The sequence below is a fragment of the Mercurialis annua genome, linkage group LG3 (genome assembly GCF_937616625.2).
Source record: "Mercurialis annua linkage group LG3, ddMerAnnu1.2, whole genome shotgun sequence".
Lineage (NCBI taxonomy): Eukaryota > Viridiplantae > Streptophyta > Magnoliopsida > Malpighiales > Euphorbiaceae > Mercurialis > Mercurialis annua.
Genome location: NC_065572.1, coordinates 55,074,394 through 55,093,625, shown reverse-complemented (window position 1 = coordinate 55,093,625; position 19,232 = coordinate 55,074,394). Strand labels below are relative to the sequence as shown.

The 19,232-nt window shown below is 36.4% G+C and overlaps 1 protein-coding gene across 1 annotated transcript; it reads left to right on the top strand.

Annotated features, from left to right (window-relative positions):
• The first annotated feature begins 13,074 nt into the window (after positions 1 to 13,074).
• LOC126672663 (uncharacterized) lies at positions 13,075 to 14,603 on the top strand. Its single transcript, XM_050366617.1, has 4 exons — positions 13,075 to 13,443; positions 13,701 to 13,925; positions 14,199 to 14,345; positions 14,412 to 14,603. Exons 1-4 carry the CDS (start codon positions 13,075 to 13,077, stop codon positions 14,601 to 14,603), a joined length of 933 nt encoding a protein of 310 aa, XP_050222574.1.
• The last annotated feature ends 4,629 nt before the right edge of the window (positions 14,604 to 19,232 follow it).

The following is a 19,232-nucleotide window of genomic DNA, read 5'->3' as shown; positions in this document are numbered from 1 at the left end:
ACTCGTTCATAGACGCAGCTCAAGGATACCACCAAATCCCAATGCATAAAGAAGATGAAGAAAAAACAAGCTTTGTAACCGACAATGGCACATACTGCTACAAACAAATGCCATTCGGACTAAAAAATGCAGGGGCAACATATCAGCGACTAATGAATTTCGTGTTCAAAGACCAGATCGGTCGAAACATGGAAGTCTATGTGGACGACATCATCGTCAAGTCCAAAAAAGTAGAAGATCATGCAAGAGACTTGGAAGAAGTCTTCACAAAGCTAAAAAAGTACAAACTCAAGCTAAATCCGGACAAGTGCGCATTCGGAGTCCCAGTAGGAAAATTCCTAGGATACCTCATCTCCCAGAAAGGTATCGAGGTAAACCCGGAAAAAACAAAGGCAATTCTAGATATGAAGGCGCCAAAATCAGCTAAAGAAGTTCAGAAGCTAAACGGAAGAATCACGGCCCTCGGTCGATTCGTGTCTAACTCGGCCAAAAGGTGTCTCCCATTCTTTAAAACATTGAGAAATGTGAAAAAATTCGAGTGGACCGAGGAATGTCAACAATCTTTCGACGAACTCAAGAAATTCCTGAGTTCACCACCATTGCTCGGAAGGCCTGAAACCGGAGAGGTATTATACCTATACTTAAGTGTCACTAACGAAACAGTGGCATCGGTACTAGTAAAGGAGGAATTGACCGAGCAAAAGCCGGTATATTACACAAGCAAGGTGTTAAAAGGTCCCGAGATCCGATACAGCAAAATTGAGAAATTTGCACTCGCATTGGTCTTAACAGTGGAAAAGCTAAAAAGATACTTTCAAGCTCACACCGTTATAGTCCGAAAAAACCAACCCCTACGAAAAGCACTGGCAAGACCGGAAACATCAGGACGGCTAATTAACTGGTCAGTCATGATAGGATCATATGACATCAAATATGAGCCGCGAACAGCAATGAAAGCCCAGATCTTAGCCGACTTTGTAGCAGAAACAACAACACACGACCAACCCACCGAAGTAGACAAGGGTCTGTTTAGCTGGACACTGCAGGTCGATGGGGCATCAAATATAACCGGGGCCGGAGCGGGCATAATACTGAGAGGACCACACAAAATCAAAATGCAACACTCGATCAACCTAAATTTCCCAGCAACCAACAATGCAGCAGAATATGAGGCCTTAATAAATGGATTAAGGATGGCAACGGTAGTCAAGACCGAATATGTCAAAATCCAGAGTGACTCTCAGCTAGTGGTTAATCAAGTACTTGGGTCATACGAGGTAAAGGACCCGGAAATGAAAAAATACGTAGACCGAGTGAAAGAGCTACTCGCAAAAATTACCGAAGAAGGTGGGAAATGGGAGTTAGAGCAAATCCCCAGAGAAGAAAACACAGAAGCAGACACACTAGCAAAGGCAGGGGCAGCGAGAGAAATAATGCCGAGCATACCGTGCTCAGTTCAAAATTTCAGTAGTATCCAGAACCCCGAAGTCACATTCCTCATCAACCCGTTAGACCAATGGATGGAACACATCATTTCATACATCGAGAATGGGAATCTGCCCGAGGATAACAAAGCAGCAAGGAAAGTAAAACGCCAAGCACCACACTTCTCGTACCGAGACGGGACCCTATACAAAAAAGCCTTCTCACACCCCTGGTCCAGATGCCTCACGGTAGAAGAAGGGAAATATTTATTGGCCGAGATACACGAAGGTGTATGTGGAAGTCACATCTCACATCTAGCTCTCTGCCGAAAAGCTGTTTTACAAGGTTACTACTGGCCGACACTGGCACAAGACGCAGCAAATCTGGTGCAAAAATGTGAAAAATGTCAATACCCCCAAAACGTCCACCATCAGCCAACAGCGGAACAAAACCCAATAGTAAGCCCTTGGCCATTTAGCATGTGGGGAATAGACATTGTCGGGCCTTTTCCAACGGCAAGTGGGCAGCGAAAATTCCTGATAGTAGCAGTCGACCACTTCTCAAAATGGGTAGAGGCCGAAGCTGTGTCCACCATAACAGAAGCACGAGTCCGAAGCTTCGTACGAAGAGAAATGATCTGTCGTTTTGGGATCCCAAAAACCATCATAACCGACAATGGAAAGCAATTCGACAACAAAAACTTCAGAGAATTCTGCATTGAAAAAGGAATTGACCTAAGGTTCACTTCGGTCACCCACCCACAAAGCAACGGAATGACAGAAGTCACCAATCGGACCATTGTTAATGGCCTGAAAAAACGCCTCGACGAAGCTAAGGGTCGATGGGCCGATGAGCTACATAACGTACTATGGTCGTACAGAACCACTCCAAAAGCTGGCACAGGAAGAACACCATACAGCTTGACCTATGGGTGCGAAGCAATGGTGCCAGTCGAAATCGGCATGCCCACTATCAGAGTGCAATACTTCGACGAACAACAAAACGAAGAAAACACCAAAATTTGCCTCGATTTACTAGAAGAGAGAAGAGATCAAGCACTAATGCACATCGAAGCATACAAACAGAGGATGGCAACATATCATAACAAACGATTCAAACCTTTAACGTTCGAAGTAGGCGACCTGGTACTACGACGAGCCGATATAGCAAGAGGTAACGCATGCATCTCCAAGCTCGGAGCTAATTGGGAAGGGCCTTACCAAGTGAAGAAAGTAGGAAAAGGTGGATCCTACCACTTAACCTACATGTCCGGAAGAGACCTACCAAGAACCTGGAATGCCAGAGTTCTCAAAAGATTCTACCAGTAGACAACATTCAGTTTATCGAGTCTGTCAGGGGTTTTTTCACTTGCATTTAGGTCAAAGTCGGCTGTAGGCCCAAAATGCAAGTTTTTCCCCTATCAATAAAAGAAAAAGAAAAAACAAAAACGAGATGTGCAATACCATAGTTAGAAAAAAGCAATCGCTTTATCCGAACAAAGCAATAGCTTTAAAAGACTTATAGCAATCGCTTTATCCGAACAAAGCAATAGCTTTAAAAGACTTAAAGCAATCGCTTTCTCCGAACAAAGCAATAGCTTTAAAAAGACTAAAAGCAATCGCTTTCTCCGAACAAAGCAATAGCTTTAAAAGACTTAAAGCAATCGCTTTCTCCGAACAAAGCAATAGCTTTAAAAGACTTAAAGCAATCGCTTTCTCCGAACAAAGCAATAGCTTTAAAAGACTTAAAGCAATCGCTTTATCCGAACAAAGCAATAGCTTAAAAAGACTTAAAGCAATCGCTTTCTCCGAACAAACTCATAAGTTAAAACAACATAGAAACACAGAAAAAACATATAACCAAGCAAAAACCGAGCACAAAGATGAAACAAAAAAGGAAAAATATATATATAGATCACTGGGAACAATCCGAACAAAAAGTTGATTTATTACAAAGACTAATCTATTACAGCCCGAAATATATATATAGATCACTGGGAACAATCCGAACAAAAAGTTGATTTATTACAAAGACTAATCTATTACAGCCCGAGAAATATCATCGGGCAACTGCACACCATTTCCAGACATGGAACCACCACCCTCGCTCAGTCCGGCTTCTTCATAATGACTCACATCAAGCTGGCCGAGCACCGAAGGAGCAACAGTTGTCTGACCAGTCCCCTGATCACTAGCAACTTGGGCGTTCTCTTGATCTATCCGATCAAACTCCTTGCTCAGCTCGGCTATCATTTCAGTAGCCGCATCAGACACTTCGGCCTTCTTACGCAGGAACACCTCATACATAGCGGCTACGTCCAGATAAAGACATTCCGGATCAGCATCAGGAAGCAACAGAGGCCCCACTCTCTGTTTCAGGTCATCCTCCAGAAGGTCAGTCAATTGACCGAACTCAGCAGTAACTTCGGTTCGAACAGCCTTCATAGCCTTCTCAAGCTCCTCCGAAGATAACCGCTTCTGCTCAGCCAAAACCGCATCATGCTGCTCTCTTTGCTTGATAAGCTCCAACTCATGTTTCCGTTTTAGCTCAACTCGAGCCTCGGTCAAACTAGCCACTTCCTTCTTCAGATCGGCAATCTGCGCATTATACTCGTTGATATGATTATCAAGTACAGATTGAACATTGGCTCGAGCAATCTGCTCAGACTCCAAAGCAGCAGCAGCAGACTCAGCTTTCTCCCGATCAGCGGACGCCTCATTAACTAAGTCGTCCTGAACCGAACGGGCACCGAGCAGGTGGTTGATCAACTGTCAAAAATAAAAATCATGATCAGCACAAACCACATAAAAATATATATAAACAAAATCAAAAATTTCTACCTGAAAGGCCAACGAGCAACCCCCATCAATGAAGTCCCGAGGATGAACAATCTTCATACCATCCACATCCTTCGGAAGAGAACAGAGACGGCCCAAGGAAAGAGCGGTAGGATAATTCTCAACGGTATCCGCCGACGTCTTCCTCTTCAAATACCGAGCAATGACAGAAGAAGTCAAAGCCGGATCAGCTATATTCTCGGCAGGGACCTCAACGGCATCCACAGCCTTACCCTTCCCCTTCCGAGACAGACCTTTATCTGTCACCGGTAAATCAGCATTAAAAACCGGGACAGACACGGACTCAACCCCCGGTCCAGCAGCCGCCATACCAGCATTCAAAGCTAACACAACAGGCTCATTCGGCCTCTCGTCACCCGACGCATCCTGAAAAGCGTCAATCTCGGCAGATAAAGGGTCAACACCCTGATCAGAAGGCCTCTTGCCAACAGTTTTTCCCCTTTTCCGTTTCTTCTCAGTAAGAGGAGGCACCGCCTCCAAATTTATACCGGGACCGCCAGCTTTAAGAACATCAGCCATCTTCGGCTGAGAAGCATCCACAGCTCGGGACGTCTGTCCCTTAGTCGGTCTAGGTCGCCTCCCAGCAGTAAAAGCAGCCATATCCATCGCTACAAAAGCAAATAACAAAATAAATTAAAACCACCGATGAATAATATAACGACACACTTATGCCAAAGCAAATACAACAGACAAACAAAACTACAAAAATAAAAACCGAGAACAACCTTGGCGATTAGGGTTAAATTTTACAATCCTCAACCGAGGAATGAGCTCCTCGGTATTCACAGGGCCGATCTGCCCCAATAAAACCTGAAGACGAGCATGTGCTGTTTCTCGGATCTTATCCCTCCTAATGAAAGTATGCTCCGGAGATACACATGACCAGCAACGAGGCAGTTCGGTAAAAGCCGAGGGATGCCTAAGTCTAAACCAGTCCACCCTAAAACGTTTAAGGGACGTGGTAACATTCTCAACTATTCGCCTAGGCTCTGACTTAAGAATTTTAAAATAAGCGAAGTCATACTCGCCATTAAAAATTAGACCATACATACTAGCAAAAAATTTTACCGAGAAAGGTATCTTATTTTTTAAACAAAGAGCCCGAACGGTAAAGAAATGCCTAATACCGTTCGGATGAAATTGACTCAAAGGCATCTGATACCACCGAAGCAGATCAACTAAGTCGGTCTGAAATGGAATCCTAACACCGGAGTGAAGATGCTCCACACAAACAATTACATACCCCGGGTCGACAGGGGCATTTATGGTTATACCCGGGGGAGACAACTCTAAAGTGTAACCGTCCGGAATCCTAAGTTTCGATCCTAAATAGTCCAAATAGTGTTGGTTAAGCTCGGCAAATGTAGTCTCCATCATCACCCTCCTAACAGCGGCAGTTTTGGACTTCCTAGGTCTAACACGCCTAGGCCGAGCATAAGAAGTCGCTTCCGAGCACACCAAATCATCTAACCTATTCTCACCAACAATACCATCTTCGGTATCTTCAACAGGACCACTATCACTACTACTATGGTCCTCATCAATATTCATATCTAGGTCTCGCTCGGACAGGTTCTGAGAATCTTCTTCGCCTGACATTTATTCACTAAAGGCCAAAAAGAAAAACAACTAATCAAAAGAAATAAACCCTAAGTATACAAGATCAACAAACAAATAAGCAAAAACAAGGACAAACAAAGACACAAATTAAAAACAGATCAAAAGGAACAAAAATGGGAAAACTTACGATTATATCTTGAAGAAAAGGAAGAACAATAAGAACAACAAGAAAAGCAAAAGAACAGGTGAGACAAAGGAGAGAGCAAAAGAAAAACAAGAGGAAAGAAAATAAGCAAATAAACAAAGAAAGGTTTTTATAGAAACCGAACAAGGGCAACTGAAGAGTCACCTCAAAAAACGCACCAAAACCAAAGGACACATCAATAAATGTGCTAGTGGGGCATAAATTCCTTGGACATAAATATCCAACACGCCGGGGGGGACTTGTGATAAACATATAAATGGACCGAGAACAACAAAGGCCAATCCACAGCACATCTCGGACCCACCGAGATAGGTCAAACATAACAAACAGAGCACACCAGGGGCGACTCACAACACATCTCGGACTCACCGAAGCACACCAAACACAACTAATAAGGATAAACCGGAACAAACCAACATCACAAACCGATCAGAGCGACAACCTAAAAACGAGCATATCCTGGTAGTCACCGAGCACAACCACTCCGAACACACGGGACAAATCTGTCAGAACGTACTCTGACATTCCAGACAAAACAGCTGCACAGACAAAGAGAATGAAGTCAGACCTGTCGGTCCAGACAAAGAGAAACAAAGATATTAGTATAAAAGGCAAAAGGAAAATAGGTAAAAAGGTTAATTCTCTTTCTCTCTCAAAAACTCTTAACCACCTTTCACTTCTTATTCTTTCTCTCACTAAAACCGTTACTAACTAGACCGTCGGAGTGGTTTGCCGGAATCCCCTTCCGGCACCCTTCTCACGGTTGTTTTGTACTTTGTAGGTAAGGCCTTGAAGTGTCCGTCGGAGCTGAATACAATTCGAGATCACAAGTTATCACTCAAAAAAAATAGTATTTCTTTCTTAACTTATAAGAAAAAAATACTCCCTCCGTCTACAAAAAATAAACTTATTTCATTTACATACATATTAAAAAAATTAATATATTTAATTAAAATAAAACAAATTTTCTATAATATTTTATTAAATAATTAATGTATTCATTTTTTTAATGTGTTTTTTTAATTGACAATTCAAAATCATTTAAAAAATACATACAATTTTTTTTAATATTAAAACTACCAAAAAATATTAATTATTGTTGTTATCAATGTCATTATCAATTTAATTTAGTTGACTAAAGCTAATTCAATGAAGGGTATTTTAGATATTTGTATAGTTAACTACTTTCTAAAATAGAAATAAGCCTATAATTTAGGACGCATAAAATAGAAACAAGCCTATCTTTTGTGAACGGAAGGAGTACTAATATAGCCAGCTTATTAGTCACTAAATGCTTTTTAAACTAAAATATAAAGTCATTTATTGCGGATGCATAAATTTAAAAACTAAAGATAAAAATCATCTTAAAAATCTAAATGAACAGTTAAATATAGATAAATTATTTTATTAAATGGACAACTAAACAAAAATGAAAGGAGTAATTAATACTTCCTTTATTCCCTTTTATTTGTCCATTTTTAATAAAAGACACATATTTAAAAAGTCATAATATTTTATGTAAATGACTAAATAACCTTACATTGATATACTAAAAATTCACATGTTAATAAATGCTATCTTTACTCCACTAATTAAATTAAAGGACAACAATGAAAAAAAATTATAATTTGTCACTTAAATTAATAATTAACAAATATTTTGGAAGGAAACAAACTTCAAAAAATGATAATTAAAAGGGAACAGATGGAGCAGTTGTTATTTTTATTTTAAAGATCTGTTTAATAATTTTTCAGTTTTAAATTTTATTAACTGAGAGACTCTTCTATTAATTTAGGGGACCAAATTATTTAACGGAATTGAAACCGAGGTACCAAATTATTTAAAAGTAAGGTACCGTATCGTTTAACAAAATTTAAAATGAAGGATTAAATAGTTCACAAAATTAAAGGTGGGGTACCAAATCGTTTGAAAGCAAGTGTCGAAATTAACGGATAAGCCAAATAGTTAACGTAATAGAAATTAAGAGGCCATTAAATAGTATTTTGAAATAAAGAGTATCAAACTGTTATTTATGCTCAGCATAATTTACTCTAAATTTAATTTTTTATATTTTTTATTAGTTACGAATAAATTTTTTAATTTTTTTTAATTATATCAATTAATTTTTTTTGCAATTGCAGCTAAAATTTAAATTTTTACGTCTTTTATCAATTACGACTAATTTTAATTTTTTTTTCTAATTTTAAAAAAGAGTTAATCTAAAAGTCTGGTAGCAATTGATAAAAAAACATAAAATAAAATTTTTAAAAAATAAAATTCAAAATTTTGTTCACAATTTGCAAAAAAAAAATTCAGATTAAACATATTTATAAAAATTTAAAAATTTATCGAAATTGATAAAATACGCAAATATTTTTAAAAAATAATTAGACTTTTTTAATGTATATAATTTATTTACTTATCACTGGTTTTAAGAAGCAACTTATTTATTCAATAATTAAGTTAATAATATTAAAAATAATAGTTTTAAGATTCTTTATTTTTCTTTATAATAATTTTTTATTTCAATACCCTATTACATCATACTAGCCTCTAAATTATAGTTGGAAATTATTTTATTTTGGTTTAAGTAGAATATTACTCAGTCATATAATTACGAATATTAATTTTGAAATACATTAATTTGAAATACTATAAAATAAAATATTATAGAGTTCATCAAACTAATTAAGGATTTGTCAGTGTTTCGATAATTTTATAATTTTTTTTTATTTTTTTTCATCAAAAATGGTAATCGACTCTTCAAACTCACAACCTTTTGATGCATTTAGAGGTGCCTTAGCCATCCAAGCTAGGTCCACATTGGCATAATAATTTTATAATTAGATACTTATTTTTGAACTAATTTGTTAAAAATGAAAAAAAGAAAAGAATAAAGAGACACATCAGTGGGGCTGAAGCAGCAGCACACATGCAGGATGCAGGTATGAGAAAACTACCATTGCCACGTTTCATGTAGCAATAGGTAATAATAGCTTCATTTGGTCAATACGAGTAAAGCTCAGGTCCACTCTCAAGTTGGTCTTCATCACCCCACATCGTTTCAATATTTTTCTTCTTTTTATTTAATTAACTTATGCTTACATATAGATTCATTATATATATAATTTTCTTTTGACAAACAATTTTAATTAGTTATGAATTATTATTTTTTTTCAAAAAGAATTAAAAGAACCGATGAGTTAAGGTCAACTGATATAGATAATGTACATCAACCGATTAAGATTGTAAACTTAATGCTTCTCGCAAGCGTTTTTTCTTTCCGATGATAAAAAGAGAATAAAAATTTACAAATTTATATGGATATTACTTTCAATAAATTCATAACTAAAAGTAATATCCATATAAATTTGTAAATTTTTGCAGACGAAAAGTTACCGTTGTCACCCTCCATTGAACAACGGTAACTCTTCGTCTGCGAAATCTAGGACCATATGAAGTTTATTTCTCCCACATGTAATTTGTTTTCAGATCGTAATCCTCATCTGTTTCTCCATACTTTGAGACCTCTGCAGCAGATGTCGAAAATATTAACAAGCTTATTCTTTCGGCAAGGGAGAAAGCGGCAGCAGGTTCATTCGAGGAAGCTCTGGAAATTTGGGACATGGGGCATTCTTTGGGTTTCTTTAACCATGACTCTAAAGTTGTTGCTTTGAACCAACTTCTCAAGAATTTGGAACAAGATTTGGAGAACCAAAAATCTTAAGATTCTTTTTATCAAGGTAACTGTATTTTTTTTTATGTCGATGCCTTTAAACTTTATTTCGTGAAATTGCAAAGGTGGTTTACTTAATCATCGAAAGCAATGTTTCATCCGTAGTTTGGTGAGTAAGTACAAGCTTTCTTTTCTTGGTTTGGTGGAATCCAAAAAATAACTTCTTGACGCTTTTCTTGTTCGAAAACTTTGGCCGAATCTTGATAATGGTTTCGATTGGGTTCCTTCGGTCGGAGCCTCTGATGGATTGTTAATTATATGGAATTCGGTGCTTTTGCATAATGTTTCCGTTTCCAAAGGTACTTGTTGGATTTGTTTGGATTTCACCTATACTTCATACACAATACGACATATTCTTATTTGCGCCTGTAATTTGGCTTCAGAAAGGCTATCTGTGTGGGCTGAATTGATGCCCCTTATTGTTTTTCATGGTATGGTTTTTGTTAGCGGTGATTTCAATGATATTTGGATTCCAGAAGAACGTCTTAACTGTGTTGGGTTCTTGGCTTCCATGTTAGCTCTTCGTGAATTTCTTAATGTGTCGGAATTAATTGATCTTCCTCTTCAAGGCTGTTCCTTCACTTGGAGAAATTTTCACTCTAGATCGAGAATAGATAGATGCCTTGTTTCGGTTTTTGCAGCTAATACTTGGAGGTCCCTTTCCTTATCAGTATTGCCTGATGGTTTTTCTTATTTAATGTCATAAAAATTCACCAACTTTACACGTTTTCTCAATTTAATCACGCTCTTTAAAACTTTTTATAAAACTACACTTTCATTTTTTTCCAAATTCATACACGGTGCTGACGTGTCATTCATTCATTGGTTAAAAATGACTTACACCTCAGCAAATTGCACCAATGAATGAGTGCCATGTCAACACCGTGTATGAATTTGGAAAAAAAAATGAAAGTTGGTGTATTTTTATGAGAAGTTTTAGAGAACGTGATTAAATTGAGAAAACGTGTAAAATTGGTAAATTTTTATGACAATACCCCTTTTATTTTATCAAGTTCCAATTCTGATTCAATCGGATGTCAAAATTGACTGGGGTCCTAAGCCATTTCGTTCGGTTGACGCTTGATGGGATCATTCTGAGTTCAGTTCCCTTATTTCCAGCTCTTGGTTGTCATTTACTGCTTTAGATTCTTCTACGTCTTTAACCCAAAAACTGAAGGAGCTAAGGTCTAAGATTCGTTCTTGGAATACTAATGTTTTTGATGACCAAAACAAGAAGATTTTAGACCTCGCCGCTGAAGTCTCTAGGCTGGATATTGCAGCTGATGTGCGGCCTCTCTCTGATGCAGAAACGAGTCATTATGCTGAGGTGAAAGGTGATTTATGAAGAGATGAGAAAAATGTGAAGAGTTTATGGATTCAGAAATCAAGATTAAAGTGGTGTATTAAAGGGGATAAGAATTATAAATTCTTCCACAACATGGCTTCGATGCATTACAAGAACAATCTTATATCTGCAGTTAGGGTTGGTCATGTTACATTCTCTGAGCCGACAGAGATTAGACATAAGATTAGATTATTTTTGATGGAATAAGCCCATAAAGCACTTGTGTCACGCAGAAACCCACATCGACTAAGAAAAGCAAGGGATACACGCTCGCCTATTAATAGATGGATCTCATATTCACACGGGAGATCGGACACCCTGACATACTACCTAAACACATAAACCTTGCACATGTACTTTTAGTCTGATTCTATGTAAAACTCTATTTGTAATATAACCGAATCTATCAATTCTTTTCTTCTCTTTACGATAAGCCTCATATCATTCCTAATAATATTTCTAGCCTTGTTTTTAAACATCTATTTTCATCCCAAGCTACGAGTTTATTATATGTTTTGACGAAGCAGAGATATTTTCAGCTCTTTGTTCTTGTGGTGAGAACAAGGCCCCTGGTTCAGATGGGTTCAATTGCTATTTTTATAAGCGTGTTTGGCCGTTCATTAAACAATATATCTTTGATTTACTTTTAACTCTTTTCAGATTTCTACTTCATTACCTCAGGGATCAAATTCTTCCTTTATTGTTTTAATCCCGAAGGTCCCTGGTTCCTTTAATATTCAGGATTATCGCCCCATCAGTTTGGTAAACCATAATTACAAGTTTCTTTCGAAGTGTCTCTCTATCAGATTAGCCTCTCTACTTCCTTCTATGATCTCTGATCATCAGCACGCTTTTATTAAAGGCTTAATACATCATTTGACCCCTAAACTATACACTTTTATTCTCTGAGACTCTTAAACTAATTTGATATTCTATTGGACCTCTTAACTTTATTTTTTGTTCTATTTAACCCGTCAATTGTAATTTTTTTCCGGTCTGACCTTTTTCATCCAACGTGGCAAAAACGCGTGTTTTCAAACGCCTTGAAGCGCGTGAAGGATAATTAAAATGCATAACTTGTTCGATTGAACCCCCGAACTACACTATTTTGTTCTATTTGACGCCTGAACTTATTTTATTTTCCTATTGCGCCTTCAAACTTTTAATTTTTACCCATTAACCTTCTCAAAAATACAATTATTTAACTTTTATCCATTTAATCTTCTAGAAAAATAAAAAAATATTGAAATTTAGTCAAATAATTACATAATATAACTTCTTGTACATGTAAATATTTGTTTACATTTCAATAATGATAAAAGAAGTTTTGTCTGTTTAACGATATTATAAAATATATAAATTTACTATACTGTGATAATATTAAAAAAAAGACTGATTTTTTTAAAAAATTATAATTTTTAGTGTATTTCACGAATTTCCAATTATAAAAATTTTAATACACCAGCTTTTAATTTTTTACAATTTCAAACTTTTCAAATCAATTCTGAATTTTTAAAATTTGTGTTAAAATTGGAAAACACGCTAAATTTCATGACTTTTAAAGCCTTAAATGATTTTTTCAAATAATATGTAAAGTACATCATTTTTTATTTTAAATTAAAAAAAATATTTAGACTTAATATATTTTTTGACCTCTAACCTTACCTTTTTATTTCCTATGACCTCTAAACTATTTTAATGTTTCATTGGACCTCTTAACTACTTTTATTATTCTATTTAACCCCATGTCAGCAAAGCCATGTCAGCAATTTTATCCACGTCATCGCGCGTGGTGTGCACATTCCGAATGAGGGGTTAAATAGAACAAAAAAAAGAGTTAAGAGGTCCAAAAGAATACGAAATTAGTTTAGAGGTCGCAGAGAATAAAATGGTATAGTTTAGGGGTCAAATGATGTATTAAGCCTTTATTAAAGGTACAAGTATCATGGATTGTGCTATGATTGCCAACAAATTAATTCACTTTGCAAAAAGAAAGAATGACGGGCTTCTTATTTTGAAGTTGGATTTCCATAAGGCGTTTGATAGTCTTGATTGGAATTACATGTTGAATTTTATGCGAGTTATGTCTTTTCCTGAAATATGGATTCAGTGGATGTCTACTTGCTTATCTTCTGCCTTCTCTTCAATTCTTGTGAATGGAAGTTCTTTAGAAAGTTTCCCATTAAAAATAGGAGTTCGTCAAGGAGATCTGATATCCCCTTATCTTTTTGTGCTCGCTACAGAAGACTTGAAAAAGCATTTTGCAAAAAGCAACAGAGATAGGTCTTATTACAGGGTTTACTCACTCAGATATGTTTGATCCGGTTTCAGTTTTTTAATTTGCGGATGATACTATCCTTTTCATGCCTTTCAATTTAGTGCAACTGCGCACTTTAACTCGTATCCTTCGTTGCTTTGAGTTAATTTCCGATTTGAAAATTAACTTCCATAAAAGCTCTTTGCTTGGTATCCACGTCTCGTACTCTGATTTGGCTTTAGCTATGGATATTGTGGGTTGTCGTATTGAATCTTTCCTATATAATATCTCGCTTTACCTTTGACTGTGCGTAGGACTCCAATCTCCACTTGGGACCCTGTTATTCAAAGATTCAAATCAAAACTATCGCTTTAAAGGGTAATATGCTTTCGCCTGCAGGAAGGTTAGTATTGCTGAAATCAGTTCTCTACAGCTTGCCTATTTATTTCATGTCCATTCTTGCTATGCCTGTTAGCGTTCAATCTGAGCTTGAGTTCTATATGAGGAGATTTTTATGGAAAGGGGAGACTAATTCTAGAGTCTTTTGTAAAATCTCTTGGAATGCTATATGCCGTGACTTTTGAGATGGAGGCCTTGGTGTTTGCAGTCTGAAGGTTAGAGATCAAAGTCTATTACTTAAATGGCTTTGGAAATTATGCTCTTAAAATTGTAATTCTTTATGGTTTAGAATGATCTCTTCTTGATCGTCCTTTACCAATTGGAATAATCGTTTGAGCGGTAATTCCAATCATTTATCGTTTATTTGGAAAGGTATTAGGCGTACTTGCTCTTTGGACTCTTTTGTTTGGCAGATTTTCTTGTCAAATGTGGGTTTTATTATTAGTAATGGAGAATCGATTTCACTTTGGCACAATGATTGGTCTGGGAATGGTTCATTGGTTTTGAGTTTCCCTCGCTTATTTCAGCTTTCAAACATGAAGCAAGCTACTGTCAGCACTGTAATGACTTCGGGGCGGCATTAGCGTAGACGTCTGAGGCTGAACGAAACAGCTCAATTTGAAGAGCTGCTGTTGTTTCTTCTCCAAGTTGGGACTGCTAGTTCTGCTTCTATTGTTGGTGAAGACGACATTATCTGGAAGCATGGAAGCAAAGGTTTCTCAGCTGCTTCAGCCTCAACTCTCATCAGGTCAACACTGTTTGCTCATAACAGTTTAGCTCCTATGGTTAATAATAGGTCTGCTCTTTTTGATAAGTAATGAAAATCGGAGGTTCCACTGAGAGTTAAGTTTTTCTTTTGGATGACCTTACATAAAAGCTTACCATCTTTATTTTTTCTCAATTCTCAAGGATTTATTAGAGACGGTAATATGAATTGTTCTCTTTGCGGTGAATGGAACTCGAGAACACATCTTTTTGCAAGGAAAATTTGGTATGTGATGTTTCAAAAGTTGGGTTTAGCTTGGGCGTTGCCTTATTCTCTTGAAGAAGTTTTTATTTCTGCAATGGATTGATATTGTTCCGTATGGTGGTTGTTTTAAACGTTGGTAAAATATTTGGATCATTTTTATTTGGGAAATTTGGAAGTCGTAATAGAATTTTTTTGCAGCATAAGGATTGTTCTACATAAGATGTTATTTTCCGGAGTTTTATCAATGCAGGTTTCTTTTACATGAGTATTTATCCTTCCTTTGTTTACTCGGGCATAGATTTGTATAGATACCCTGAGAGTATTTTTATTTCTTAGCTTTTGTAGCCTATTTTGGCATAAGCTTTTGACTTTGTTTTCGCCACGCATTGTGGCTTTTAATATATTCTTATTCATCAAAAGAAATTTAAGTATTATACTTTATGTTTAATTTTGTGTCAAAAATGGAAATAATTTGTTTTGGTATTACGTGAGATATTTTCATACTATCTTATGAAAAAGCTTAAAGAAAAACGAACTGTTAAAATTCAGGTATGGGTCAGACAGCCGAAGCATAACTCCTTATTCTATTTTTATTACTAATTTTCGATTATAATGATATTTAACACATATTTCTTCTTCTGTATCTCTATGCAAAACAATAGATTTGAAGCATTGACAGTTTGTTACAAAAGTTGCTATAGATAATTGCCTTTCATATTGAATTATCATAGCAAAAGCTTTATTGATTGTTGGAAGGGGTTCTATCATCAAGAGTTTTGTTTTAACAACTAAAAAAAATCATTCAAACCTCTAACACACTTAATAACATGTTCATTTGACTAATTAGTCTTCATAGTACACAAGGTACCATAATTATGCTTAGGTTAATGCATACTAAGTGGTAAAGATCTCATATTCAACAACTTGTCCCATAGAATCTTCAAATGAGTGTAATACACAGTGACAAATAAAGAATTCTATTTAGAAGCGTATATTCAGGTTCTTATTAAACGATACCACGTATCATGCATTGCCATGTTTCAAACATACAAACCATAACATATAAACCAATTTCAAACATATATAAGCGGCATAACAATTAAACGGTTGTAAAGCATGTGAAAACCGTTTGATACAAAAACTATCATATCAGGTCTGACATCTACAGACTACTATAGCGTTATGGAGTAAAGTACTGTTTCTTTGAATATTTCAAAAATACAGACTTATGGAACAAAGCAGAAATCTGTCACTTCAAAACACTATGTACCTAAAATGGTTGAAATCCACGGGTCAGTTATACTGAGTGAGTTCATATAGTTTACTAATAAGCATTTATAAAATATAAAATAAGTGATGTAAATATTTCATTCATATGCAGCCGAATACAGATCCTGATTGAAACCCTAATCCCAAATCTATACCTTGTATTCCATTTCTCATCATAGCCATTTCATATCGAATCAAATCAAATCGATCCATGTGGATAACTCAACCGAGTTAACTGCTATCATCGATTATTCCCAAGTTGTGAGTCCCGAGATAATTCAACCGAGTTAACTCACTAGATAGGGGTCCCGAGATAATTCCACCGAGTTAACCTCGTATCTATCATGCGTAATACTTTTTTCCATTTCACAACATAATCATAAGAACTTAGAGCGATACTGGTGATCATGCAGCCCTATTACCGCCCAATAGGAAGACATGTTTCATTGGATCTATATTAGTTTCAAACATCATATGCATTTTATATAAAACATTTGCGATTAAAACAATGCACTTTTAAATACTAAAAATAAACATATAAACTCACAGATAATGCTTTCCGAAAATAGAAAAAGCAAAGCAACTCCGATTAAGCTCCCTGAGCTCCAGGTCCAGCTGGTGGTTACCTTGTCGGATCTATTATGGATCCACACAATAAAACAAAACTCAAGTAAGAACCCTATTCTAGAGACAACTCTAGACACAAGACAAAGACATAACATAAAACATAACTCCTCAAATTTGAGTCGTATTACTCTCGACATACTTTCCAAAGCCCTATTCTTTCCTTATTCCGAAACATTCTTAAAATCTATTCAAATCAACCTCGAGTGCGTGATATGAATACGAGTCGAAAACATTGAAGAAATGCCAAAAAAATTGATGTGCGGTCGCACAGTCAGAACACATTATGCGCTCAACAAAGACTATTCGCCCGCATAGCACGGTTGTGCGCCCACACAACTCTGTCGTGGAACACACAGCCCCGGGTTTCTCACCCCGGGCCAAAACTGACCTACTCCAACTCGAATTTCCGCTATGGGAACAAAATTAGCAAACGTATCAACCCAAAAGAACATTCAAAACGCTAAATCCAATCCAAAAACAATAAAATGATACGATACTCTTAAAACCCTAACCTTTACATAAAAATATATCCAAATTCATCCAACCGAATTGAAAACCAAGTAGCTTACCTTTATAACCCATTGAATTACAAAAGATTCCAAGCAAGAAACATAAAAAACAGATCGAAAATGCTAACCCTAGCCTTGAAACGATGATGTTGATGAAGAGATGAACAAAGTGAAGGAAATTGGTTTCCACTTAAGCATATTTATTCTTTTGCTAAATTACCATTTAGCTTAAGCAGCTGAATCTCGTACTTTAACTCAATTTCTTAATTAATGTCCGCGTGCAAATTTTAAAACAGTCTCAAAAATTTACGAAACTTTAACGATAAATACTAAAAGTATTTAGCGGACATTGGCGTAAATTTTTTTAGCACGAGACCTATGCTTTATTTTATATTGATTTTCCTAACTCTTACTTAGTCCCTCTCACACTCGTTCGTATGAATAATAATTTTCAAAATGGATCTTGCTTATACGCAACTTTTCCCACTCGTTCTACAATTTGGTATGGACCAACATATCTTGGAGATAACTTCCCTCTCTTTCCAAAGAGAAATTCACCTTTCATAGGTGACACCTTAAGAAATACAAAATCTCCAACTTGAAATTCCACATCTTTTCTCTTAGGGTCCGCCTAATTTTTTTGTCTACTGAAAGCTGTACTAGACGTTGTCTAATCTATTGTACCTTCTCGGAAGTAATCTATATGATGCCTGCTCCCGTCACCTTTCTTTCTCCAACTTTTTCCCAACAAATAGGGGATCTACACTTGCGTCCATATAAAACTTCATAATAGGTCATCTCAATGCTGGAATGCTAGCTATTGTTGTAAGAAAACTCCACTAAGGGTAAATACATGTCCCAGCTACCTCTAAAATTCAGTACACACAAACGCAACATATCTTCTAACTTCTGAATTGTCCTTTCAGACTGACCATCTGTCTGAGGATGGAAAATTGTACTAAAATCTAGTTGCATTCCTAGAGCCTCTTGTAAACTCTTCCAGAATCTTGAGGTAAACAATGAACCTCTGTCAGAAATAATTGACACAAGAACTCCGTGTAAACTAACAATCTTGTCATTATACACTTGTGCCAATTTTGCCGTAACAATATCTTAATAGGGATGAAGTGTATTGACTTCGTTAGATGATCCACAATCATCAAAACCTCTATGCATCCTAGGCAAACTGAACACAAAATCCATCGTGATTCTCTCCCACTTCAACTCTAGAATGGGTAAAGGCTGAAGAAAACCATATGGTCGTTGATCTTCCAACATGAATTGCTATGGTATCTCTTCATTCCACTCCACCAATACGTCTCTTTGATATCACGATACATCTTTGTTGATCCTGGATGAACACTATACATTGATCCATAGGTTTCCTTCACGATCTTCTGTCTTAACTCTTCTACATATGGCACACACAGCCTAGTGCCATGTCTCAACGCTCTGTTGATAATGTTTAAGTCCTGACACTTTCCTTCTTGGACTTCATCTATCAGGCGCTTCAATTGAGGGTCATCCGCTTGAAATTCTTTAATTCGATCAATCAACGTTGGTAGAATACTCAATTATGCCAAAAGATTGCCAAGGTTTGAAACTTCAAACTTAACACCTTGGCTAAATAGAGTATGAATCTCTTTAACCAATGGTCTTTGCCATATTGTGGTAATATGCGCGAGGCTTCCTGCAGACTTTCTGCTCAAAGCATCCGCCACTATGTTGGCTTTTCCTGTATGGTACTGAATAGCACAATTGTAGTCTTTCAGCAACTCTAACCATCTCCTATGTATGAGGTTTAATTCACGTTGATCAAAGATATACTTTAGACTCTTATGATCCGTGAACATCTCACATGTCGCACCGTACAAATAATGTCTCCATATCTTCAGAGCAAAAATCGCTGTCGTTAGTTCCAAATCATGAGTTGGATAATGCACTTCATGTTTCTTAAACCGTCGAGAAGCATAAGCTATCACTCGACCATGCTACATCAAAACGCATCCTAATCCAACTCTCGACGCATAACAATATAAGATAAAATCTTCTGTACCTTCTGGTAATATTAA